Raw genomic sequence first — 25,950 nt, forward strand, 5'->3', positions numbered from 1 at the left:
TTGAATGGAGCCTGAAGTTGAATATTTTTATCAAAAATACTGCTGCTTCTTTGACAATATATAACTTAAGTTACATCTAAAAAAACATAATTTATTAATTTAATTAATTAATCTAAATGATGCACTTCCTTCCAGAGGTTACCTAGCTAAGACTGCCCCCAAGTGGTAACATTCACATTTACAGTCTTATTGAACTGGGCGGGCCTCTTGTCCCTTTGGTCCCTCCCTTGCATAGTGAGGACCCTGACGTAGACATTCGAGGGTAGCAACAGTTGCCTCGAGACCCCGTCGCGCCACAGTGACTGTAGCCGTGGAGACTGTTACTTACCAACGGGCGCAACACTCAGCAACAGCAGCAGCAGCATCTGGAAGTCACCGAGCGAGTGGGAGAGAGGGGAAAGAGAACAGTGCCAGGGTATAACTTTTTCACAAGGCAAAGGTGACTATTATCTTCACAGCAATCATGTGCTAAGTTTTTTCTGAAATTGGAAAAAATGCTCTGTGGTCAAGTGCTTTGCTAGCAGTCTGTGGTTATTTTCCACAACTGAACTTTCCCTTATTTGAACGGCGTTCCACTCTCCATTTAACTGACGTTCACCTATTGCTTGGCAACAGCTTTTTGTACCTGGTAAAATATCCGTTTTTCCGCCCTTCTTTTTATTTTTTCTACACTTTTCTTGAACGTTGTACTCGGCGTCAGCGTTACTCCAACTCAACATTGATTCACTTGTTGCTACGTTGTGGTGTGTGTGTGTGTTTCGAGCTGTGAACGCACTCAATCCCAGCAGGATGGATGGTAAGGCAACCAGGCAGTCAAGCTACAGCTAATGCTAACTCAGACAACTAGCAGCATAACTGCGAGTTCAGTCAGTTTAACCGTTTGTTGCGCAGTTAGCGTCCGCTCTGTCTTGTGTGTCACATTACGGAAAAACGTATTTTCTTGTTGTGTCTTTCTCGAGAACGTAATTTTCAAGCAGGTGGACATTTGGCTAGCTAGCGTTAGCATCGCTGGTCCTGCTGCCCAAACTGCAAACTAACGTCCGCTGCGAGCAAGCGTGAACCCAGCAGGAGGATAACTTTCCTTTCTGCTGGCAGTTTGCCAAGACCGTTAGTCAGTCTTAACTCTCACATGATATTGTTAAATTGATTTTAAACATTACGCTGCCTGTCGAGCACGGATATAATAACTTTTACCTGCGAGTCGGCGAAAAATGAAGTTCGCCGTTTGACTACAACGTTATCAAAGTTGGTGCTTCAACTTGTCTATCTCAGGAGAGGAACTACTCTTTTTTTAATCAGTTAACTGTATGTCACGATTTAAAATGAGAAAAAGTGGGTACTTCGCAAAGTTTTAATGTTTCAGAAATTACTTGAATAACTGAATATGTAACAGCTAGGTGGTGCTACGATGGTTCTTTTAAAGGCTACGGCTCTGTTTGGTTTGTACAGTCTCTTGGGTGAGATATTTAGTTTAAAATTTGCTTTCGAAACTAAACTTGCCATTAAAAAGATACGACTAGTACCCTTCATATTAAGTAAGGCAGAAATAATGAATGGGTTTACCTGATTTGTCTCCTCTCACTCATTTCATCACAAGTAGTTTTAGTCCATCTACTAATCTTATGCCAAACTCGTTGAAAAGACCTAAGCCAATTGTTTGCTAATTGCCAAGCTGCACTGCTCCATTGTTTGGTTCGCAGGTTTCATTAGGTTTGATGTTTGATCTCTTTAAAGCTGAAGGCTCATATCAAACAGTGCCATAGCAATAATAAGAAACCAAGGAAATGCAGACCCCCAAATGACTATACATCCCCCTTTTCATTAGCTTTACAGTGGGCAAGGCTGGTTTCCAGCACCTTGCATACCTCGTTGTTCTTCTCTTGGGACTTAGTCTTTTTTGTCCCCTGAGTTGAATTAATTCTAATGGACTATCATTTCAGACAGCAATCAGGTGCTCGGTCATTTGTAATGTTTGCTAGTGCTGCATCAAGAATCTTTGCAGCACTTCGATTCTCTAATTAAAACCCTCTCTGCTTTCCAATTATTGACTTATTTCATTATTACATAAAGTATTTATCTTGTAAAAGAAGAGATCTGAATAATATAAGGTTGTATGCCATTGATTCAGCCAATATATATCCCTTTAATGTTAAAAGGGGTCAGAACGCAGTATGAGTAATGTTAAGTTAATCATACTTATTATTTAGGCTGCATTATATTTGATAAAGACATTTTTGTGAAGCTTTCTACAGCTCTATTTGAGGAAGGTGTTGAATGTGCACTGACAGAAGACTTGGCTGGATTTGAGTGTTAGAGAAAGAAACTTCACTTTGATTGGTCTGACACTCGCCGCAGCTAAAAAAGAAAATAAAGAGATGACAGCGCTGCATATACCCCCCACCAGCATGACATTGTTATGTTTACATAGCAACTTGATATACAAATACACCCAAGTCATGGAAAGAAATGGGATAGAGTGGGCCAGGGGCTGGAATGTTATTCTTTTAAAAGTGAGTGTTTTTAATCGGGTTATTTTCATCTCTTTCTTAAGAGTTAATAGATTTGGCTTGCCGAGAGGTAGGTCAGAAAGAAACGCTGCTCAGAGAGGAGACAACGTGGAAAGTAGCTGGTAGTATGCCAGTTATTTGGGAAAATCTTATTTGCTTGTTGTATGGTACTTGTAATGTGTATCTATATGGCCTTTTTTGATCTACCCGGCAGCCTATGACCATGATCGCACAAGTACCATACTAATAATAATAATTAATAATTCCTTACATTTATTCTAGCGCTTTTCCAGATGCTCAAAGCGCTTTACAAATACACATTACACATATCATACATGCAATGGTCACCACTGTGGACAATACCCACAGGAGCAAGTTCAGGTGAAGTGTCTTGCCCAAGGACACACCGGCTTTACAGACGCAGCAGCGGCGGGTTTCACCCCTTGATCTGATGATCATTGCACAGCACACTGCGCCACAACGTCCATCTTCACGCCTCGAAGTCATCGAGGCGCTTTTACAAGTACACATTGATATCATACATGCATTGTGGACATTACCCACCGGAGCAAATCCGGGTGAAGTGTCTTGCCCAAGGACACAACGGCCTGACGCAGTGGCGGCAGGAGCGGGTTTCGAACTGGAGTTCCCCAGCATACTGATCTGTAATTGACAGAAATTGTGCTTGGAAAACTGGAGTTCCTCGTATGGTTGTGCATAGAAGAGTCCACCGCTACCCGTGTGCCATTTTGAGTGTTTAATGGACCCGTGTGTGCAGTACAGTTCAGCTATCAATAGGACAGCTGCAGTGGTCTCTTGGACAGCGGGTGACCTGACACAGCTTTTTGGTCACATGTTTTGTGGGGGTGTGTCTGTGTGTGTGCACATACATGAGTATGCTGTGTGGATGTGCTTGTGTAGCCTATGTGTGTTTGCTCGTGCTGTATTTAGTTTGTCTTGATGAAGCCTTGTGGTGCCTCGGGGAGAAGTTCTCAATCCAATAGCCCGCCACACACAGACCCTTCATTGCCATTGGTTCTGTCGCTGCCGTTTATAGTTGATCACATTCTAGTTGCATATCCCTCCTGCTGCGCTAACTTAACTGCCTAGCTTTTACACATCATTTTATTGTCTGATATTAACGTATATTTAATGGGCTGTCCCATAACATCTCAGAAAATCACAAAGCAAAGCAGAACAACTGAGAGGAGAATCCCTTGTGGTGCTTGTTAAGTGGAAATTAATAGTGCCATTTTTTTCACATGAGATGATACAGTTTCATAATCTTTGTGATTTATTTATCCGTGAAGAGCTTTATATTTGACTTGATGTGCCGTTACCGTTTAACACAATTGGAAAGGTGTCCTGAGGACTCTCACATCACGTCTTCCACTTAAGAGTTTTTAGAAATCATTGTAGGTTTATGCTTGCTGCTAGGATACGGAGAAACAAATCTTGTCTATACCAAAACATGTTTGCCACTGATTGGCCCTCGCACAGTGGCAACAAGTTGGAACTCATTGTGAAATGAATTTTTGTTCAGTCTGTCTCTTCTATCTGTCTGTGTGTCATCACAACATTCTCAACATTCCACCTGTTTGTATCGTAGCTACACAACTGCTAATTAAATGTCCTGCCACAAACAGCAGACAAGGCAGTGACATTTGCATTACAAAAACTGACCACCCTCTCTCTTTCAGTCAAATATAGTAGCAGCCCCCCATTCTCTCCTCACTTTTCCTTTCTTTTGTAGTGTTTTATGCTAGGTTGTTAAGAGATGTTTATTTGGCTTGAAAACAACTTCTGTCAGTATAACTTGCTACAAATTAAATGCCAAACATTAAGTTCTAGGACAGGGAGATTTGACCAGATTTACAAATGAGTATTAGACCCAGACAGTAGTTTTAAATTGAATTAGCTGGGTCTTCAGCATTGCTTTTCAAAAGCTCTTTAATTAGGACGCCATAGTCACATGTGGAAACAACCCACTTTCAGCTAAATGGTGGAAGTCCTTTTAGTGCAGTCACCCCTTCCTGATCATTGAGAACCCTCTCTTCCTACTCACTAGCTTCAAAGGCGATGTTAATGTAGCAAGGTTTAAATGAAACTGTATGCTATTTGTTTTCATGGTAACTGAATGGCGTAGGTGTTACCTGACTAAAGAGTCTTACACATTGTAACCTATGTAGGTCTAAAAAGTGTTGATATTTTTAAATCAACAACTTGAAGAGCACCAATTTGTAGACAGGATGTCAACCGCATCCTGTCACCACCTTTTACTGTATGATCTATGAATGCCATCTTGATGCAAATTGCTCTGCAGGAACACTTGTTAGGTCTTCAAGTCATTTAATGCCTAATGTTCTGGAAATGACACTGAATAGGCTTTGCTAAATTAGAGGGTAAATGCTGCTGATTTTAGGGCTGCTCAATTAATCGCATTTTAATCGCGATTACGATTATGGCTTGCAAAGATTACGAAAACAACGTAATCTAAATAAAACGATTATTTTGATAAACTATATTATAAACGATTATTACTTTTTTTTAAATTCTTTTTTTTGTTGGTTTTTCAGTTGAATTACACTTAGAGTTCAGGGTAATCAACTGTTCAAAACATACTGTTCACATTTTTGTTCTCCATGTTTTCAAAGTCAATGAATAATCGCATTTAATAATCGCAATTACAATTATTGACCCAAATAATCGAGATTATGATTTTTGCCATAATCGAGCAGCCCTAGCTGATATGATATGTTGTCTGAAGCATGTCACTCATAAGGCTGCAGAAACGCAGGTTTCTGTATGAAAGGTTCAATCACAATGGAGTTATATTGCATGCTAGTCTGATTATTCATATAACCCTAAATACTTAAATCCGAGTGATGCCAAGTATTCAGCATGGTGCATTATTTACTGCAAAAACAACAGACACTTGGATCTGTCTCATAATTCATCAACTGATGAGTCATTAAGTAGTGCCTGCAGATGTACTGTACCTACAGTACGATGATTCCCCGAGTCATATCTGTGTGAAGTGAATGCTTAATGCCAAAAGGACAGACTCCTCCAGGGCAACCGATCGCTTATCTCGGGTTCATGGGTCAAAATTGACACGGCTCACTGCCAGCATCTGAGGTCATCGTTGAAGAATGTGGTTCCCTATAAAAGAAAACTCACTTAAGTAAAGTCCTCTCCTTTGTGTCATCAGGCAGCCTTGGATCACATTAGATAAATAGCCGTGAAAGAGAAAGACGCCTACTCGTATGAGAATAAGCTGATTACATTTCCAGTGTTGACCATCCCTCCCCTTCCCTTCCCTCCCCTCCCCTTCCCTTCCCTTCCCTTCCCTTCCCTTCCCTGCTCCTCTTGTGGCGGGTTTTCCAGTTTTACTTGTCAAAATGTTCAATTTCCAATCCTCAATCTTTATCTAGAGATGTTAAATACTAAGGATGAAGGCTGGGGGTGGGTGGAGGTGGGGGGGCAGTGGAAATCTGGAAAGGGTTAGAAGAGGTTGGGTGTTGGGGGAGGAAGTTGCTAGTGTAGAGCTTGGGCGAACACACAATCTCCATGGCAACGGTTTGATCTTTCTCTCTGTGGCTGTCAGGCCTGCAGCACACATGGTGACGGAGTGGACAGGTTGTGCTGATGACCGGTGTGGGGAGGCGAGCTGGAGAGGGGAGGGGGGCACTTGGATCAGAGACAGTGATCTGTGCCCCCTATTCCTCCTCTCATGCTCTCTCTCTCTCTCTCCTCCTCTCTCTCTCCTCCTCTCTCTCTCTCTCTCTCTCTCTCTCCTCTCTCTCAATCTCTTCTCGTCTCTCCGCTCGTCTCTCTCTCTCTCTCGCTCTCTCCCTCTCTCTCTCCTCTCTCTCTCGTCTCTCTCTCATCTCTCTCTCTCTCTCTCTCTCGCTCTCTTCTCTCTCTCCTCTCTCTCTCTTCCCCCTTAAACTCTGCCATCTGCAGACCCCAAGAGCTGCTTTGATTGGATTAGCCATGAATTAATGAGACAGGCTTGAAGAACAGCCTCTGTTGTGGAAATCTCTTATCATATCTTAATTCCCTCTTTGTGTGAGCGCGTGTGCCTCTGTGATCTTGTAGTTTTTTTTAATTAAATAAAAAAATAAAACCCCCACACCACGTCTCAATGAGCTTGTTTTGCAACAAAACATGTAATTACCAAATGATGGAACACATGTTAAAGCTTCATCAGACACCTGTTGCTCCTCTCTTTTATATTAAGTTTGACATATGCATTGTGCTGATTGCTTGTTCTTCACAAATGTCCTTTTAAAAGCTACAAACGACTGTCTCTACTTAATTAGTTTTGTGAAATAATTGTTGCTCTGCTAAAGCTGATTTACCATCGTTCCTGTCCAAATAACTTTAGAAAGACTCAACTTGCATTAGAAGTGTTGTTTTTGGATAACAAGAGTGTAAAGCAACCTTGAAGAATAGACTGTTGTCTCCCTGATGACTTAAACATTCGCCTTCTTTCGAGCACTGAGTAGTTACGAAAACAGGGCACTTCACCCTGTCCTCTTCAATCAAGTCTAAACCAGCAGCATAAAGTCTGTACATCTGTCTCTAGCTGCAACACGGAGATAAGTCTACCTCCAGGTCCCCATGTGTCGGAAATGATTAGCTTACATACATTTATTGTTGTAAGTTTCTTCTTAGCGTGAGATAGAGGGATCAGGTGGGGGGATGGCATTGTTTGGTTTGGGAAGTATTCTGTTGGTTGCATAGCAACAGGCTCCTGGAAACGGGAGTGGACGGTGTTGCCACTAGCAACCGTTGTTGCTCTGCAAACAATGTGGGCCAGTGCAAACATGAGCCAAGACTGTAGGCTCCTGCTTTTAATTGAACATCTGTATGTGTTTTTCTCTGATTGAGACTTGTTTAAGTTAGATCTGTCGGTGACATATGTTTATATCTTGTCTACACTGTGAACATTTTAGATTATAGCATTAGTTAGGTTTTGTGAGTCTTTGGGGTTCTTTAAATGTGTCTTTTCTTGTTTCCCTTTAGCTTTTTAAACTCAGGTAACTCTTGAAAGGAGGCGCAGTTGTTCATGTTGTAAAGCGCTCATCTGGGATTTGGCCTGAATGCAACCAGGCTTCCAGACCAGACATGAACACAGACTTGTGGCCCGAGACGCCAGCCCAGCCAGAGGAGCAGTTTTGCAGCAGTGTTCCATGTCTCCCACTGTGTCCTACCTTTGTGCTTTTCAGCGCTGCTGTGGGGAATTTGTGTGGCTTTTAACCTTTCCTTAACACTAAGCAGACTCCTGTTTACTTTACTCCTGTCTGTCCCGCTCCAACAAAAGGATTTAGTATAATTCACCATACATATTAAAGCCAGTGCCTTTAGTTGAGCTTCAACGGCTGCAAACGTGCCAGTGAGTTCTCTAGTTCCTTATCCATCACCATCCAGCCATGCCACCCACTCCTTAATGGCACGAAGAAGCCTGCAGGCTTGTGTCACTTCCTCTGGTGAAAATGACAAGTCTGAAAATAAATGATGAGATTGTTAGGTGCATGTATAACTCAAGTGACTCCCCATAGACAAATTCCATGCTTTAGAAAAATGCTTTAGCATCGCAGGGGCTTTTTAAATTAAATGTTGACTCCTTATTAGAATCATTGTGATTATAGGCTTTTGGTACTTTTGTAACATACAAGAAAGAAGTGTGAAGAAAATTGTAATGTGATGTGAGAGTCTCTACATGTAAGTGCTAATTGTGCCCTGTGCTAACAAATACAGTGACGGCAGCAGCTCAGATGGCTGCTCAGAGTAGACTGGATATGGTAGGACCATGTGTTTGTCTGTAGATTGACACATATCAGACATTTCAACATAGACCTCCTCCACTCAGGCTGTTAGTCATATAGACACAGCAGTGTCTTTGCCTGTGGCAACATCTCCATCTATGGAAAATGCCAGTGGTGGCACACCCACATCTGATGTTCTGTTTATCTTAAAGGTACACTCTGTATTTATCTTAAAGGTATATTGAGTTTGTCAAAAGTTGTGCTGCATGATTCTGGATACAATGAGAATCATTATTTTATTGTTGAGATCTGAAGCAAAACAATTTTTTAGTTGAATATTTACCCTTCAATCTCCTTTTTCCTGTGGGAACGGCTTGGTCATGTGTGGTAGATGTTCTGGTAGTGTCTGTCCGACAGCTTCTTCTTGTTGTATTTGGCAACAATTAGTTGGTTGAATAACTGAATGAATGGTGTTATCCGTAGAACAGTTTAACCTTAAAAATGTTCCACAACAGAAGATATCAACTTTTTTTGTGTCAACATGTTGGTATTATTCTTCCTCTATCACCTGGGGGGTTTCTTGATAGTGACTAATTTTGCCCATATTGTTCTTATCTTCTCAAAGTCTAAGGCAATATACATCAGCGTGTGTGTTTATGTATTTTTACACACAATATAAAGGTTTGATCACACTGAAGGAGATGGGTGTTTTTCATTCTTATGGAAGTAGAGGTTTGATTTGAAAAAGTTGACTAGCTTCAGCTGTTTAGCCACATGATACATTTGAGTTTGGAGAGCCAAAAGAGTGCGTTTCTGCCCCTGTTGCCTATACAAGCTTAGCCTCCACGTTACTGCAGCCTAAGTGGTGTTTGTCAGATCTCTCTCAGTGAAATAAAAGGACATTGTAGTGCATGTCTTGTGGTATGACCAATCACAGCATGTCTGGAGCTGGATTTGTCTTGCAGTCCTTCTCAGTAATGCTCCCAGAGAACACCATCCCACCGTTTACCTTCTGATGTATCCTGTTGCTCCTGGATTTCTACTCATCAATCCAACCCACCCCCCAACTGTGCCGTATCTCCCTCTCTCTTTTTATAATCCTCCTCCCCCTCTTCTCTTTGCGGTCGCGCTCGAAAGTTCCTGTGGAAGAGCTTTATAAAGGGGGGGAAAATAGAGGAGTGAACGAGGAGGGGGGTGGAGTTGGGGGTGGTCGTCATGGATTCCTCACCATAGCAACCGACAAACGTTTACAAAGCATTGAGGAATTTCCTCATATCAGCTGGATTATTGAGGCCCTCAGAGAACAGCTCTCCAAACTAGCGCTGGATAGCATCAGGCTGGAGCCCCACTGCCATTTTCATCTTTTTCCCCCTTAGTTTTTTCCTTTTTTGAGGGAGTGGGGACGTTGTTTTTTATCCACTTACTCCCTCTTGCAGTTCCATTCGTCTCTTGACCCTGCCTTACTCTCGGTCTTTCCCTTTCTATCCTACAAAAAAAGAAGGGGAAAAAAAAAGGGAGCTTTTGTTGCACTCCATGTTTAGTTCCCCTTTGCTATGCTGTGCACATTGTCACCCAGTGGAAAGCCGAGTGGCGGCAGTCCCTTTGGTCCTAAGCAGGAAGTTCAGTCCTATTGGTAACTTCCACTACTGTACTGTAACTTTTCTGCCGATCTGAAACGGTTGGGCTCTTTATATTGACTGTGATTAAGGCTAAAGGTGGGCAGCCTCTGAGAGTTTCACTGACTCAGCTTGACTGGTTAAAGCCAGAAACCCCATGGGACACAATGGATGCCATGGAGGCTCCAAAAGAGAAGGGGTGGTGTCGAAGAGCATTTGTTTAGTATGGCTGTCCATGTATAGTCAGAGTTACCAATATGAGGGTTTCTTAGGTCTGGAATTAAATCCCTCCTCCTTTTTCTCTCTTCCACTTCTTCATGTCTCCTACAACCCAGCATGCAGAGCTCCGAGGGAGGGTCAGACACCACGACCAGCGTGGCAGCGCTGCGGACGTCATCATCAGCTCAGGCCCCTGTGGTACAGCCTGTTCCAGCCTCCCAGCAGGTAGGTTATTACCTCTACTCCACTGAAACATTAATTACAGGACAAATGTGGAAAGTCTGTTGTGAATTAAGTGTTCCATCTTTTTTATTTTCAAATGTAAAGTAGTTTTATTTACAAGCCCAAACCTGCTTCTCACAAAAAAAGAGCTAGGCGTGTTCACACCGGAGTACTTTTCCCGTTTAGTTCCGTTAGTACCCCTTATGTCGCGTTCACACCAAAAAGAGTACTTAGTGCCGGGAACTTTTACTCCCATTTTTAGTGCCTGCTAGAGAGGTGGTACGAAAATAGAACCAAAAAAGTACAAATTTCTATTGGCTGGGCGAATTGCAAACCACGCCCCGTAAAACTCTGAAAAATGTTTTGAAGCCGCCATTGTATTTGCATTAGCATTAGCCCCGCGCACCAACGGAGAGAGAATAACTTATGGCAACAAAAAAAAAAACATGGGAGCGGTGGAGTGATGACGAGGTGTCGGCGTTCTGACGATTTACTCAGAAGGCTTCAGTAGAACCTGCTGGGAGTCCCAGCAGCTTCTACTGAAGCCAGTCCCCAACTCCGGGCACTTCCGTCTGGGGACTTCGGGTGGCAGTATATGCCGTGAAGTGGTTTGCGGCCTGCCAGTAAACCCAAAGCAGAAGAAGACAAAGTGACGTCAGTGGCTCATTTGCGTAATCTTCCCTCAGGGAAAAGTACTCCGGTGTGAACGTGATTGGTACTTTGTGCCCTGGGGTTATAAGTGCCAGAGCACTAAGGGCGGCAAAGTACTTGGTGTGAAAGCGGCTCTTGTGCTTGGTGTCTGAAATAAAATGGCACTATAAATGGAGTACACGCACAAAAATGCACTGCCTGGCAGAGAGAGGTTTGTGCAGTCATTTATGTTTATTATATTGGCACAAATCTATCTGCACTAGCTTTAAATATTGGGGGGGGGATGTTGACATGTTGACATGTTTGCCTGTCTTGTGTCGACTGTCATATGTTACCAATGATGTGTGTATGTGATTGTATGTGGTGCATACCTATGTAATTGAGTTATGTCTTGTATCCACACAGAGGGTGCTGGTTCAAGCTACAGGCTCAGCTCAGAAAGGAGGACAAGCACAGCAGCTTTCAGTACCCAGGGTTCAACAAGTCTCTCAGCAGGTACACAGTGCTGTACATACTATACAGTGCTGTGAACAAATACTTGTACACCTCTTGAGGCTTTCTTCTCAGTTAAACCATTTTGTCTTAGACGTATAATGTTATCTTTTATAATTACGATTAAATAAGCAAAATAAGCATATGGCCTGTTTCACCGGGACTTTTTCACTTAGAAATGTTTTGTCTTTTCAAGTCATTGGGTTAGAATTGACATGAAAGCTAAATGATACAATATGACCGGGGTGATGCGGGTTTTGCTTTAGTAAACAAGTTAAACAGCAACCAAACCTTGCTTGTGCTTCACACTGAAGGAAGATCCCAACACGGCAGCCCATTCATTCTTCCAAAAGCTGCTCTTCCCAAGCATGCGCCAAGCTGTTTCTCCTGCTTCCTGTGCTCCTCATGGGTGTGCCAAATTGTCTTTCTCTGGCTGAGCCTGGCCCACTGCCTGCGTACATGAATAACATGAAACTAACATCTTATACAACTCTTAAAGGCTTTCAAATAAACCTTATGGTTGGTATACATTTTAAGTGTGAACATTTCTCTAAACTTTACTGCTGCTGCGTTTGTGATGATGTTTATGACTTCTCTGCATCCAAGTGTGTTTTGTTAACTTGCTGCAAAGCCTGCTGGTTCCTGGGCACTTGAACCAAATCCCAACACAAATTCTGTGTTTAGGATCGAATGTGAAATCCAGGTGAACTGACTGTCTACTATGAGCTGTTCATAGGTCTTATATTTCAGGGTGAAATATAAGACGGTAAACCAATAGCAGATGGACAAGTCATTACCTGCCTTTTGTCAGTTGTATGCATCCTTGTATCGTTCTTCATGACACGTGAAGTTTGTCTTTCACACACACACACACACACACACACACACACACACACACACACACACACACACACACACACACACACACCAGCAAAAGCCTACACTAAAAACAAGTATTTTCATTTCACTGACTTTTATGATAAAAAATAGTCTGATACTTTTTAATTATAGTCGCAGTTTGTTTTTCATTTGCACAAATAGTGAGTTGGGAAAGAAAATGTTATTCCTGATTTCAGTGTCCTGTCTGTCTGTAGGTTCAGCAGGTGCAACATGTCTACCCATCCCAAGTCCAATATGTAGGAGAAAGCGGAGAGACTGTTTACACCAATGGAACTATGTAAGCAATGTTGCATTACCCCACAATTATTATTAGGGATATGAAATATGTTTTTCATTGTGTGGCCTTAAGAACAATACAACATATAGTTGAATTCATCCCAGTGAAGCCAACATAATTACAAATAAATAACAGGGATGTTACCATGTCAGAATGTAAAACCATAACAAGTATTTGCTGTGCCGTGTATTGGTATTATAATGTAAATGATTTATTGTAAAATAAGACATTCTTCAATTTGATTCTAGCGTAGCCAAATATGTTGATATCAGTTATATTTTTGTCTGTATAATCGCAATGATGTACTGTATCAAATTCATCAATTCCTGCGCTCTTGTTTTTTTAATTAGAATTTTAAAAACCTGAAGACTGTAACTGCTCGTCATCTGCTTTCTAAAGATGTAATGTAGCATCATGATGGAAAGACATCGCTAAATGCTAACTGCAGTGACCTCTCCCCAGCCGGACAGCCTACTCCTACAACCCCGAGGCCCAGTTGTACGGGCAGGGCAGCGGGGGCCCCTACTTTGACTCGCAGGCGGGTGGAGCTCATGTCACCACGGTGGTCTCCTCTGCCAGTGGTGGGGTGGCCCCTCACGGCATGGTGGGCATCGCTATGGATGTGGGCAGCAGCCACATAATTTCCAGCGGAAGCACCTACCTGATTCATGGTGGAAGTATGGAGGGGAGCCGCAACCACATATCACACTCATCACGCTCATCCTCCGCTATGGTGAGCAACTCCCATACCAATGTTTTTGTTATTCTGATGCACTCTTTCAAATCTATTGGGATTCCATGTGGGAGTGAAAACAACAGCCAAACTGTTTATCAGAGGTTTTGCACCCGACTGCATGATTACTTTTTTTCTTCTTCATCCTTAACTGCCATGTGGTGAAATCAAAGTTTTTCTTCTTTTAATTACGTAAATGAGTTGTTACTACTGCAGAGGTCCCCACTACCACATGGTGTTGTGAGACTGGTGATGACTGTTGTTACCTGAGTCCAGAGGGCCCAGGCTCCTGGACGAGAGCACACAGGGTTTACAGGAACCTGAGTTGGAGCCTCCTGGCTCTGCAGTAGCAGCACAGGGCAGAGAGCCTGTAGAACCAGGACACTGGCTTAAATAATTCAGCGCTGCCTTGTTTCAGAGGTTTTCACAGGCACTTGAGCGCCCTGCGAAACAAAGCAACCCCTGGGGCTCATTACCATTTGGCCATGAGCCCTCTGGAGCCTTCTTAAGGCTTGGAACGCTGCCTGCTTCTTTTTCCTTTTCTTCTATGTCTCCAGTTTGGCTGCAATAGCACATATCTTTTCATTTTGACTTTGGTTTTCTTCTACGGCTCAATAGAGGGTCCTTGGTTTTGTCATTCACTTTGCCCGCCAGTTGGACTGCATTCTTTTTTTTTTGTTGTGTCCAAAGAAAGAATAATATGCCTGTGTTTAATATCATGACTCTCTCTCTCATGTTGTAGCAACAACTAACTCTCTGATTGTTAGATTTTCATTCACATTGTTTACATCTTGGGGGATGGGTCTGGTTAGGCATTGTTGACCTTATTGTCCTCAAACTTGACGTGACCTGTGCCCCTGTTTGTGGTTCCTATTTGCATACATTAGAGTGTCTGACTGCAACCCTTCACTGAGCAGCTTAACCCCAAAGTCCCTTGATTTGCATGCTTTGGTCAGCCTATAAGGGATGTGGCTGCTTGCTAACAGTCTAATTTCCTTTATCTGTTTTAATTTGTTTTTGTGTTTTTCTTCATATACCCCTGCTTATTTCTGTCCCCTTCTCTTCTTCTATCACTCTCCCTCTCCTGCCTCCTCCCTCTTCTGTGTCCACTATATTTCTTTTTTTTTGCATGCTTCTTCTTTCTTTAGCTTGAAATGGCGATTGAAAACCTCCAAAAGTCTGAAGGAATTGCAAGTCACAAAAGCAGCCTGCTCAACAGCCATGTAAGTCAACCAGGAACTTTCTTTAAAAAGGACATGAGGATAAAGAAAAAACAACAAACAAAAGCTGAACATTGAGGCAGTGTGTTCGACTTGTGTACGCAACGTTAAACGCACTACCTACTGCTAGCTTAACTTACTCGTAAATTGTCTCGATACATTTCCATCCTTCATCTGAACTCGCACTCGCTATCACTTTTTGCTTAATAATGCAGCTTTTATATATTTCTTAACACCCTGCATTAAATAGATTTCTGTATGTTTCACTTCTAAGTACACCAAGACATGCACTCAGTGTCACACACGCTTATTGCAATATAACTTTTCCCCTTGTTTGATAACTATAATGAAATACAATAATTAAGTAGTAGTGTTTTATTACATCCATAGTTTGACTCACATGGAAATATGATAAAGATTATTTCCCAACATTTCCATCTTCCAACCTCATTTACATTTTGAACAAGTTGTATAAATCATGTTTTAAGTATTTGCTTTGAATATTTATAATTTGAGCTTTTTATGTAAACTCTCTATGATTGGACTGTTACGACAGAGCAACGACAGACCCCCTCTCAATATTGACTTGAGATGTATCCCCTTGAATGAAAAGCACTCTTCAGATGTTTGGAGTTTTCACTCAATCAGCCATTCTTTATTCTGTAGCCAAGGCAAGATTAGAAAAACAGATTATAAAGCATCGTCACAGCTGGAGTGCAATGGTCTCTTTGGTGTTTAACTTCCTAAAACAGGTGTTTTTGTGGTGTGTGTGTGTGTGTGTGGTGTGTGTTATCTGTCTTTTGATGTGTAAATAAGATGCCCAGCTCCTCTTAATTTCTGGCCAGGACACTACCACAGAGCAGAGTGTGTCCCCTGGCGATCACTGATTATGCAACTGTGTTCTCTGTGTGTTTTTAGCTGCAGTGGCTGCTGGACAACTACGAGACAGCGGAGGGAGTGAGCCTGCCGCGCTGCTCCCTGTATAACCATTACCTGAGGCACTGTCAGGAGCAGAAGCTGGACCCGGTCAACGCCGCCTCCTTCGGAAAGCTCATCCGCTCGGTCTTCATGGGCCTGAGGACACGCCGCCTCGGCACCAGGTACACAGGAAGAGATGTGGCTGAAGCCGACCATGCTTATCACAGCAATCATTCATCATAATCATATACAATCAACGATGTGACACGTATCGTGATGCTCATAGGCAACGGAGACTTTTTGATGGCCGAGGATAATAATAGTGACTCGCCATCTCCTCCTCCTCCTCACTGTGTTCTCTCTTTTCTCTCATGAATCGAACAGAGGCAACTCTAAGTATCATTACTATGGCATCCGGGTGAAGCCTGACTCACCGCTCAACCGGCTGCAGGAAGACACCCAGTACATGGCCATGAGGCAGCAGCCTGTCCACCAGAAACAAAGGTCAGCACTGTCTGCCATCTTGACCTTTCTTCACGCATTTCATTTCATTTGGTTGGTTATTTGTTCTCATGGCAACACATGTTTTGTTTTTTTCTTTACGATAATCATGTATGAAACAATCTAACTTTTTAAAACATTGACCATGTGGCAGCTGCCTCTCTGCTGCTTGCTGTGTGCCATCTTTATTCTCAGAGTTTTATTACCAAGTAGGGTGACACATAAGAGGAACTTGCTTCGGTATAAGTGGTTCATACAGAGACACGGAAAGAAGAATACGTAACCAAAAAAATAAATATTACAATTATAAAAGCTAAGAATAGCCCAAAACACACATCTGTTCTCTTCTCTAACAGTTTGTGGCGTCTTTTGATTTGACATTTTCACTTCCTATTTTTCAGCTATGTGGCAAATATGTGCACGTATGCATGTTCCTCTTTGAACGCCAGCTGACCAGCTCTTGTTCTGAGTTCTCATTTTGATGGTTTATTGCACTTAATGCAAGTGGTTTTAATAAAAGTGCCATTCAAATTAAATCTAATATGTAATGTAACAGATGTATGAAATAAAGAAACCACTCCAATCTCCTCCAGGGCATCTGTGACTTGCATTAAAGGTGACACACGACACGAGAAGGGGAAAAAAGCATTCTTGTCTACTGGGAATTGGGAAAAGATTCAATCACCTTTAAACTGGTTTAACCACTTATGTTCTACTGCTTCTTCAGTAGGTTGTGTGTATACGTAGGTCACTGGGGCTGGCATATATAAAGGTCACTGCTGCCATGTACACTAGTTATTAGATTTGAAACTAGACACACTCACAAAACTATCCCATCTCTAGGGATACAATCAAGCACCAGTGGAAGGAAATATAACAATTAACCAAAACAATGTATGCAAATGTCGTTTTCCTTAACACACAAACTTGGAATTTGACTTCTAAGCTTTTGTGTTGAAGGTGGTATCACCTGAGCGTTTTCTGTGTGGTTTTCATTGAAGTGAAAACCGGAAATGTTGTGTTTGTAAGTCCTTCAAAGCCCAGCTAACATACATGTCCCCTCTTCTCCCGTGTGTGTAGGTTCAAACCTCTGCAGAAGGTGGACGGTATGTCTGACAGCCTGTGTGGGAGCTCTCAGAACTGTAGCAGCACTCCAGAGCAGTCCGTGGCTGCTCAGAGCCAACACCACCAGCAGTACATCGGTGAGCGACACCTAGATTTGTGTTCCCTGATTTGGCTTTACTTTACACATGTTATTACAGTCACACTGGTACAATTAATAGATAGGCATTGTGTTTGTAGAGAAGATTATAAAAACATATATTATTTCTTTCTGTTTGGACTCTTGTGGTTTTATTTATTTATATTCTGTCTCTCGAATATATTTGCCTTTGATTCACACACAAGTGCCAGTCTGGGTGAGTGATGAAATGATTGACACCTGTCTATCTTTTTTTGTCATTCAGATACGTCCCACAACTTGCCTCCATTTCCCTCTCCTGACTTGGGCACCCAGCCTCTGCCTGAGCGCATCAACATGAATGATATCAAGAAGCTGCAGACGCTCTACAGAGAACATTGCGAGGTACAGCTCTACGAATATCTCACTGAGAATACATTGACCTGTCAATTGAAATGGCTTTAAGGGGAAACTGCTTCAATTCTGTTTACAGGTCTTTGGGCTGCCAATGTGAACATAGTTCCATAAAGCTTACTGTGTAAAGCCAGCCTCAAGTAATGTCCCATGTTCCGTCATTACCATGAACGCTGACACTGCTTCAGAGAAGACCCTGCTGTTGCACACACTCACCAGAGCAGCACATGTGTATTATTCCGCTCCTGAAAATAGTCCCCAACAAATGAGTAACGCTTTTCATAAAACTACATTGCCCTGCTGATTAAAACCCATAATCAACCTTTTGTAAAAACCTCACTCAATATCGTGACCCATTTTTAAACGGATCAAAGAAAGTACAGTAGGCTGTCACTCAAAAGTATTGTAATCATTGTTAGTTTAAGACCATTTATGGAGTCTGGTTTGATAAAGCGCATCCTGAAAAGGGTCCTACATTTAAAGCAACTTGCAGCAGGTGAAGAACTGTACTAGGAAAGAGCTATGAAGAAAGGGCATATTGCATAACGACATTTCACAGGTTGAAGGGCATACCTCATGATCTCTGGGAAGGAAGATGCAGAAGAACAACCCTTCAGGATGAAACGGAACAGGGAGGAGAATAGAAATAATATTGAACCCTAAACATTTCTGGAGGCTCCACAGGCCGGAGAGAGGCTGTGATTAAAGCTGTGAAGCTCTGGCTTTATCATATTATCCCTGCCCTCCCCTTGTCCAGCCTCACCACGCTCCCTTTGTTCCAGCCGTCTTTTCATCTCCGTGCAGCTTTCAAGACATGCCAATTAACCTTTCAGCGCGCTGGGTGGACATCTTGGTGTCTTTGTGGTTGGCCTCCCTTGGGCCTTTGTGCTGCCTTGTCTGTGGACAGGCACATGGGCTCCTGCCTTTGTCTGCCAGCGCATTTCTGTCACTCTCACAGCTCTCATTGCCTCTGTGTGTTTAATGTTTATGCATTTCACTTTTTTCTTCTCTCCACTTTTTTGTTTTGGGCCAACAGTGACCTGTTGACACATTAGCCAAGGCTTACATTGACACAATTAAAAACACAAATAAAATAGTTGTCTTAAGCACAAACAAGACATTTTAGGGCTGTAAAGGAACTTGTATCAACTGTCAGCAATTTATTTGTTAATGTCATGGTAACAACAGCATCAGGGATCAGCAGTGTCATTAAATAAACATTTAAACAAAAATGATTAGGTGTTTAATAGATCACACTGTAAGCTGCAGTAGAGTGTGCTCAGATGCCAGGGTAAGATTGGGGAATCTCTGGCGGCTTTCTGCGTTTTGAGCATGTGTTATTTCTCCTCCACACTTTTTCTATTTTCTTTACGGCGAGTTGTTTTTCCAATGTGGCGCAAACTGTGGCGGCAAAACGCTCTTGTTCAGAGGGATGAGGAATTCTTCTTTTTGTTTTGGAGTTCTGTGTTTGACCTGTTGCTCTAGGCAACCGTAAACAAGGTTGTCAAGGCAACGGCTGCAGAGGAAGCAAAAACACATCATGTGATTAAATCCTACAACTGCTGTGTAACAAGATCTAGCGGCAAGTGCATGTCCTGCCAGAGAGAGAGCGAACAGAATCTCTGGGCACAGATCATACTCTGCGTAGAAATGGAACTGAACAAAAGAGTCTGCCTCAACTTCTGCAGCTCTTGTTCTTAACTTTTACTAATATATATATATGAGAGTTTATCCGTTAACTCTCTTTTTTATAACCAGGTTTTCTCCGGCCCAGTTAAGGTCCCCAGCCTGCTTCCTCTGCACTCTTCATTGTTCCTATGCGTGCAGTACACTGTGCTTTCTAAGAGACTCATGCATATGAACAGGGAAGAGGAAATCACATGGGTTAGTTTAGGTCATTGCCTCACCACTAAACGGAGGCAAATGCATGCATACATCTACAAGACTAATCTGCTCTACAAAGGATTAAAAATAACTGAGGGGGGAAATCAAAAAGCTCCAGATGAACGTGGCCTTTAGGTTCCTCGGGTGATTAATGTGTGGAGCTGTGTTTGAGCTGGCTCATTGTCTAACAGCAGGGCCTGCAGTGAAGGAGAGGCTGCTCGCCTGCCTGCAGAAACTTTGTTGTGTGTCTGGTTGCCATGGTTGAGCTCTGTGTGTTTTGTCCCCTCTCCCTCCCTCTCTTCTCGCTCCCTCCCCCCTCCCTCCCTCGCTGCTCTCCTGCAGGCCACTCTGGATGTGGTGATGAACCTCCAGTTTCACTACATTGAGAAACTCTGGCAGACCTTTTGGTATTCAACACCGCCATCTAGTGACGGAAACACCTCCATCTCCAACAGGTCAGAGAGCTGCACCATGAGAAGATAAGCACCAAGAGAGAGGGAGACAATCATTCATGTTGTTAAAGATAAATTAGTAATTAAGTTCATTTATTATTGTATTCATTTATTATTCTTTAATTATTATTGATTCAAAACGGGTTGAAGAATATGTTTGTAAAGAATATCCATTTATTTATAATGGGTTATGTTTAAAAAAAAACAGTAAGATATGATCAGATGATAAGAGTAGTTGATGTTAGCCTGTCTATAAAATAAAAGAACATCTACTTTTATATTAAGTGAGATTTTTTTCCAAGCTCAATGCAGTTTTCTATTTTAATTGCAAGTCAACGTTTTAAAGTGTTTAACCTTTCTTTTGTGTGTGCAGTGACGATGACCTGGACGGTGTGATCCCCAGAGAGAAGCTGCTGGCTCTGTGTAAATATGAACCAATCAGACTGTGGATGAGGAGCTGCGACCACATCCTGTACCAGGCTCTGGTGGAGATCCTCATCCCTGATGTGCTGCGTCCTGTTCCCAGTACGTGCTATTCATAATAAATGTCATTCTACTGCAGTTTTTATTGAGGTGTACAAACATAAAACCAACAGGTAATCAAATAAACAAAACCTGAAATCGGAAAACCGATGCAGAACAAAGAGTAAGAGTGAACATTCTCATTGGTCTATGCATTCTCTGTTTGATCAATTGAAGGTCAGCCATAGCATTTAATGATGTGTTGATGCAGAAATCATGAGGTGTTTGAGAGTGACGGTTGATTTCTTTCAGTTTGTAATCCAGAATGTTCTGTTCCTTCAGGCACTCTCACTCAAGCCATCCGCAACTTCGCCAAGAGTCTGGAGACCTGGCTGACCAACGCCATGACCAACTTCCCTCAGGAGATCATTCGCACCAAGGTAACTAGGAAGTTACAGCGGGTCATTTAGTTCATCACATTTCCTCACTCCTACAGCCTCAATAGTTACCGGTTATCCCCTCATGAGGCTGCTTTGTGATGTTACTTTCCATAGTGATAGTAAACAGACTTATGTGCCTTCCTCTTTGTGCTGCAAATCATTTTTGAATACAGTGAAAATGTTTTGGAATATTGAACAGATTTGGGTTGAAGCTGAATATTTAGTTAGACAAAAACATTGCACCATTTTGCAAATGATTACATCCATCTCTTTTTAAATACATTGTTTTTTGAACCCCAAATACAACTTTCTAAAAACATATTTAAAGCTTCATACTATTCAGTGCAACCTTAAACAAAATGTAACTTCATCACAGAATCCCTAGAAACCTAAGCTTGTTGAAGTCTGGCATCATTTCATCATAAAACCTTGAGAGATACAACAGTCAGGATGTGTCATGTCTCCATGGTGCAGGTGGCGGTGGTCAGTGCGTTCGCCCAGACCCTGAGGCGGTACACCAGTCTGAACCACCTGGCCCAGGCGGCCCGCGCCGTGCTGCAGAACACCTCCCAGATCAACCAGATGCTCTCCGACCTCAACCGGGTGGACTTCGCCAACGTCCAGGTATCATGTCTTCCCTGTTTATTTATCACCGAGACATCGTGTTTAAACTTCAGACGGTGCCCTGTAGACTCTCTGTATTTCCCGTGGTTTCTTGCTCACTGTGGTGGGGTGTGCTTGTTGTCTCTAACAGGAGCAGGCCTCATGGGTGTGTCAGTGTGACGAGAGTGTGGTCCAGCGCCTGGAGCAGGACTTCAAGGTGACACTGCAGCAGCAGAGCTCTCTGGACCAGTGGGCCACCTGGCTGGACAACGTGGTGTCTCAGGTCCTGAAGCCCCACCAGGGCAGCCCCAGCTTCCCCAAGGCTGCACGCCAGTTCCTGCTCAAGTGGTCCTTCTACAGGTAGGAGTAGGCAGAGTGAGGCAGGCTATACAACAGAATAAAAAACCACAGAATGTAAAACATCCTTTCCTCCTGCAGCTCCATGGTGATCAGAGACCTGACCCTGCGGAGTGCCGCGAGTTTCGGCTCTTTCCACCTGATCCGCCTGCTTTATGACGAGTACATGTTCTATCTGGTGGAGCACCGTGTGGCGCAGGCAACCGGAGAGACTCCTATAGCCGTCATGGGAGAGGTAAGACAGAAGATATTTAAAGCAGCGTTGGTTTCTCTATAAATACTGAAAGGGCCATGAACAATATGGTTTAACAGTTGTTTTGTTCCGTTTCATCACAGTTCAGTGACTTGACCTCCATGATGCCATCACTCATGGAAAAAGGTAAGCCTTTATTATTTACTATTATTTATGTGTAGTAACAGTACTTTACTAAATGGAGAACAATAATTGATGGTTGTTTGTTTGTCCGCTTTAACTGTAATTATACATCTGCTCTCTGAGGTAGAGCCTCAACATTCTTTTGTTGCTGCTGGGATTATTAACGGGTCAAAGACCTTTGTCTTCAGTAGGAGCCGCGAGTTAAAGGGTTATTGCAATCGCTGATGACAAACTGTTTCTACTAACCTATAACATCCACACTGTACATTTTATATTTATGTTTCATTGAATATTCCATTCTGTGCACACTCGATGTAAATAATATCCTGCTTCTATTGTGTTAACAGAAAATTGGCCCTTCATAGTGTTTTTATTTGTCAGACAGTTTATAGATTTTTTTTATCTTCACGGTCATCTGTGTATTTGTCTTACACTCTAATGCTGGTTTATTTCTATTTCTATTTTGAGATGTTTATATTTTAGAATAGTTTATTTCTACTCTTTTAATTAGTTAGTATGTGCCTTGTTTTGTTTTATGCTGCTGCAACACATTCTATTTCCCATATTGGGATGAATGAAGTTCCTCTGATCTTATCCTCGCTCTCCCTGTGCCCTTAGACGCGTCCTTCTCCGATGAGATGAGTGACCTGGGCAGTGATGCTGACGCGTCCAGAGGGCCGACTGAGCCGGCCGTAAAGAGAGAGAGGATCGAGCTGAGCCACCCTCTGCAGGAGATGTGAGTCCAGAGGGGCCGGACTGAGACATCCAGCATCTCTGTCTGAGAGGGGGGGCCTTTAGGGGCCCTTTGGGACGCAGCGGCACCCTGCGCTTCTGCAGTTAGTGTGCAATGTATATAAAGAAGAAAGTAGCAATTTCACCTCCCCCCCCCCCTTTTACTAGCGTTTATAATAACGGTGGTCTTTCTACCCGGAAGATCACCTTTTCTTTTCCGTTTGTACTCACAGGGGTGTAACACAGGTCTGATTTTCTTTCCTTTTTTGTTGCAACTGTGAATGACTTTGTGCAGTACCTTTTTATCGGATGTGTAACTTTACGCGGTGGTGTTTGTGATTCTCCTTCTCTCTTTTTTAACCTTAAGTAGCTGTGCCATAGTGTCATTTGAGTGCCTTAGATCGCTAACCTTGAAACCACCACTACAGATGTCTATCTGTCCCTCAGCTGTGCCTCTACCGCAGTATGAATGTATCGTCTCCAAACCTCAGACATTCAAAGCACCTTTAACATTATTTAGGTGTGTATAATCCTTGTTGCCTCTGCTGCAGCTCGCAGCACACACACACACACACACACACACTGACCCAAAGGACCTTCCCTCAGTCGCCCCCCCCCCCCCCCCCCCCCCAGCTCGGCCAGTCAGGCTCTGTAGGCCTCGTAGTGTCGCAGTAGTCAGGAAGGCAGGGAACTCAGTGTTACCTTGGCTGTGTAAGATGTTGGTTTGTTTACCTCACTAGATTTCTATGCTGTTTGGCTCAGATGACATGAAGCAAGTATAACAAAAAAAAAAGTTAAAAAAATGTAGCCACTGTTGCAGTTTGTGTCTCCTTTCATGTAAATAGTTTAATCCTGTGATTGCTCCTGCGTGTTTTGTGAGGATGCATTCAGGGACTCATGTGTTCAGCAGACCTGTGGCGGGGCACTCACCTGCCGCAGAGTAGGGAAGAAATCCAGAGAGATCCACTCAATGGAGAAGGGATGTTAAAACCCAAACTGGAATCCCGTCTGTCTCGATGAGCCTCATTTTCTGATTTAAAAAAAAGTGGTTGTACATTTTATCTAAAGATAAATCGATACAGGACGGACCTGTAAAACCAAAACTCCTACCCAGAAAGAGGATCTCTGCACACGCTCCCCACTTCAGAAACTGACCTCATGCTGTTACTCAGATTAAAGTCTTATGTTGTTTTTATTAGATAGAGAAATGCCGTGCGTTATTTGGGGAGTTTGTCCATAATAAATTATATAAATATATATATCTTTGTATGATGTAGAAAGTGTGTGCTCTGCAGCCTCGCTCTCTTCACACTGTGCTCGGTTTGTCACATTGTATCAAAAGAAAACGCTTTGATGTGTAATTGACTAGAATGGCGTGTGTGATAAACTTGTTTCCAATCTCAGTTTTGTCAATGTAATGAAATCAATTATATCTGCGGCGTTACTGCGCTGTCACGAGATACATTTCTATTTATGAGCTTTTTTGACATCAGCTTTGTGTTTCAATGGTTTTGGTTGATTTATTTCCCCCTTCGGATGATTTTGTTGTAGCGATGAGAATCCTTGAGCTTGAGTTTATTAAGGCTTTTTGTAACTTGTGCCTGTCACAGTAATTTGCCTTTAAGTGCTTTGGAGAAAAAGTAATTTCTGTGTGTACTTTGTAATGTTTTGTAAGGCTGTTTTAGATTTTTGGCGGAGGATTATTTTTTATTGAACTAGATTCTTACAAGTATACTGAACCCTTATTTTTGTGCATTTTTAAACCTGTTCTTGACTACACTTTAACTATCTAAGGACAGATGACGGTCTGTAATAAACTGCATAGTTCAGCTGTATTTTGTACTTGGTCACAATGTGTAATAAATTGGTGTAAACCAAAAAGATTGAGCACATTTATTTTTTTATCAAACATCAACATCACAAAACTTCTATTCGAAACAAACAGCTGATTTACAAACATTTATTTTCTAAGGTTTGGTAGAAGATCTCTTGGGAAACTCCAGAGATTCCCTCCATACAGTATAATTTAAAATTCTAGTTTCCATGGCAACTTATTATTCACATGTTTTTCTACAATTCAAGATGAGTTCTGACATCTAGCTCAGTTTGCAGTCTCAGAACAGGGAATAGGAGATTCAATACAAAAAGGCAGGACGACTGAGTACAACACACACAACTTAAGTTAGAGGGGAAGAAGGCGTGGTCCTCAGACAGCAGGACCCCGTCAGAAGTAAGTGCACATCGTCCTTTAAGGCTGATCCGTTTTCAGTCATCTCTTTCTGGCCTTCGATTTTGAAAAAGTGCAAAGTTCTGATCCGCAGCGAGGGTCCTCACAAGGAGCAGCCGGCCAGGTACTTCCCTGTGGAACAGCAGGAGATGAGCATTGACCCAGAGGAGACGTTCTGTATGTGCAAACTCTTTCAGCATCAAGTGAACTGAATGACCAACAGAATATATATATCATTTCTGTTCTCCCTGCAGTATACAAAGCACTTAAAGTGAGCTTGCTTATGCTACAGTAAACTACCTAATGAATTGCATTACTTTTTATATTTCATATACCTTACGTCTTTGTGTTTTGCTTAAGTTATAGGAACTTGTAAATATAAAACAACTTTAATCACTTACGGCCCGTCCACACAGCGGCGTGCGTTGACGCTTGCCGGCGGGCGTGTTTGACACTCGACCAACAACCAATCACATGAATCTCCTGACACACAAGCAGCGGTTTGATTGGCTAGAGCTTGTACTGGCATATGATTCGATTGGCTGACGCTTCTGCCAAGGCGTCAAAAGTTGAACATTGCTCAACTTTTGCAGCGAGCCACGCCAGCAACGCTCCACGTCGCTTCCCACGATGCAGTTCGGCTAAAAGTGACGTCTCCCCATTCAAAGTGAATGGGCAGAAGCGTTGGAAGCTTCAACGCACGCCGCTGTGTGGACGGGCCGTTAAAGTTATTTCAATTAAAGGCTAAAAAGTGGATTAGTATCAGACAAGTTACTAAACTACAAACTGATTT

General features: G+C 42.5%; 2 protein-coding genes across 8 annotated transcripts in view; one reads left to right on the forward strand and one right to left on the reverse strand.

The window, feature by feature from the left end:
* The first annotated feature begins 239 nt into the window (after positions 1-239).
* On the forward strand, positions 240-24,811 carry rfx2 (regulatory factor X, 2 (influences HLA class II expression)). Of its 7 annotated transcripts, XM_034209985.1 has the most exons (18): positions 240-439; positions 10,233-10,341; positions 11,395-11,484; positions 12,576-12,658; positions 13,121-13,391; positions 14,540-14,614; positions 15,530-15,711; positions 15,914-16,033; positions 17,111-17,232; positions 17,497-17,615; positions 19,851-19,963; positions 20,334-20,485; positions 20,765-20,862; positions 21,337-21,486; positions 21,617-21,825; positions 21,904-22,057; positions 22,135-22,201; positions 22,817-23,100. In XM_034209985.1, exons 2-18 carry the CDS (start codon positions 10,234-10,236, stop codon positions 22,936-22,938), a joined length of 2,235 nt encoding a protein of 744 aa, XP_034065876.1. In that variant the 5' UTR covers positions 240-439; position 10,233; the 3' UTR covers positions 22,939-23,100. The 7 variants fall into 7 exon arrangements, with proteins under 7 accessions (XP_034065876.1, XP_034065895.1, XP_034065881.1 ...); XM_034210004.1 differs by lacking the exon at positions 11,395-11,484; XM_034209990.1 differs by lacking the exons at positions 240-439; positions 11,395-11,484 and adding an exon at positions 9,722-9,914.
* Positions 24,810-25,950, reverse strand: part of fcho1 (FCH and mu domain containing endocytic adaptor 1) — a 62,065-nt gene continuing 60,924 nt past the window's right edge. The window contains 1 exon segment of the mRNA XM_034209950.1: positions 24,810-25,289. Coding sequence (XP_034065841.1) covers positions 25,261-25,289 — 29 coding nt within the window. The 3' untranslated portion in view covers positions 24,810-25,260.

Source organism: Gymnodraco acuticeps, unplaced genomic scaffold (assembly GCF_902827175.1).
Source record: "Gymnodraco acuticeps unplaced genomic scaffold, fGymAcu1.1, whole genome shotgun sequence".
NCBI classification, from domain to species: domain Eukaryota; kingdom Metazoa; phylum Chordata; class Actinopteri; order Perciformes; family Bathydraconidae; genus Gymnodraco; species Gymnodraco acuticeps.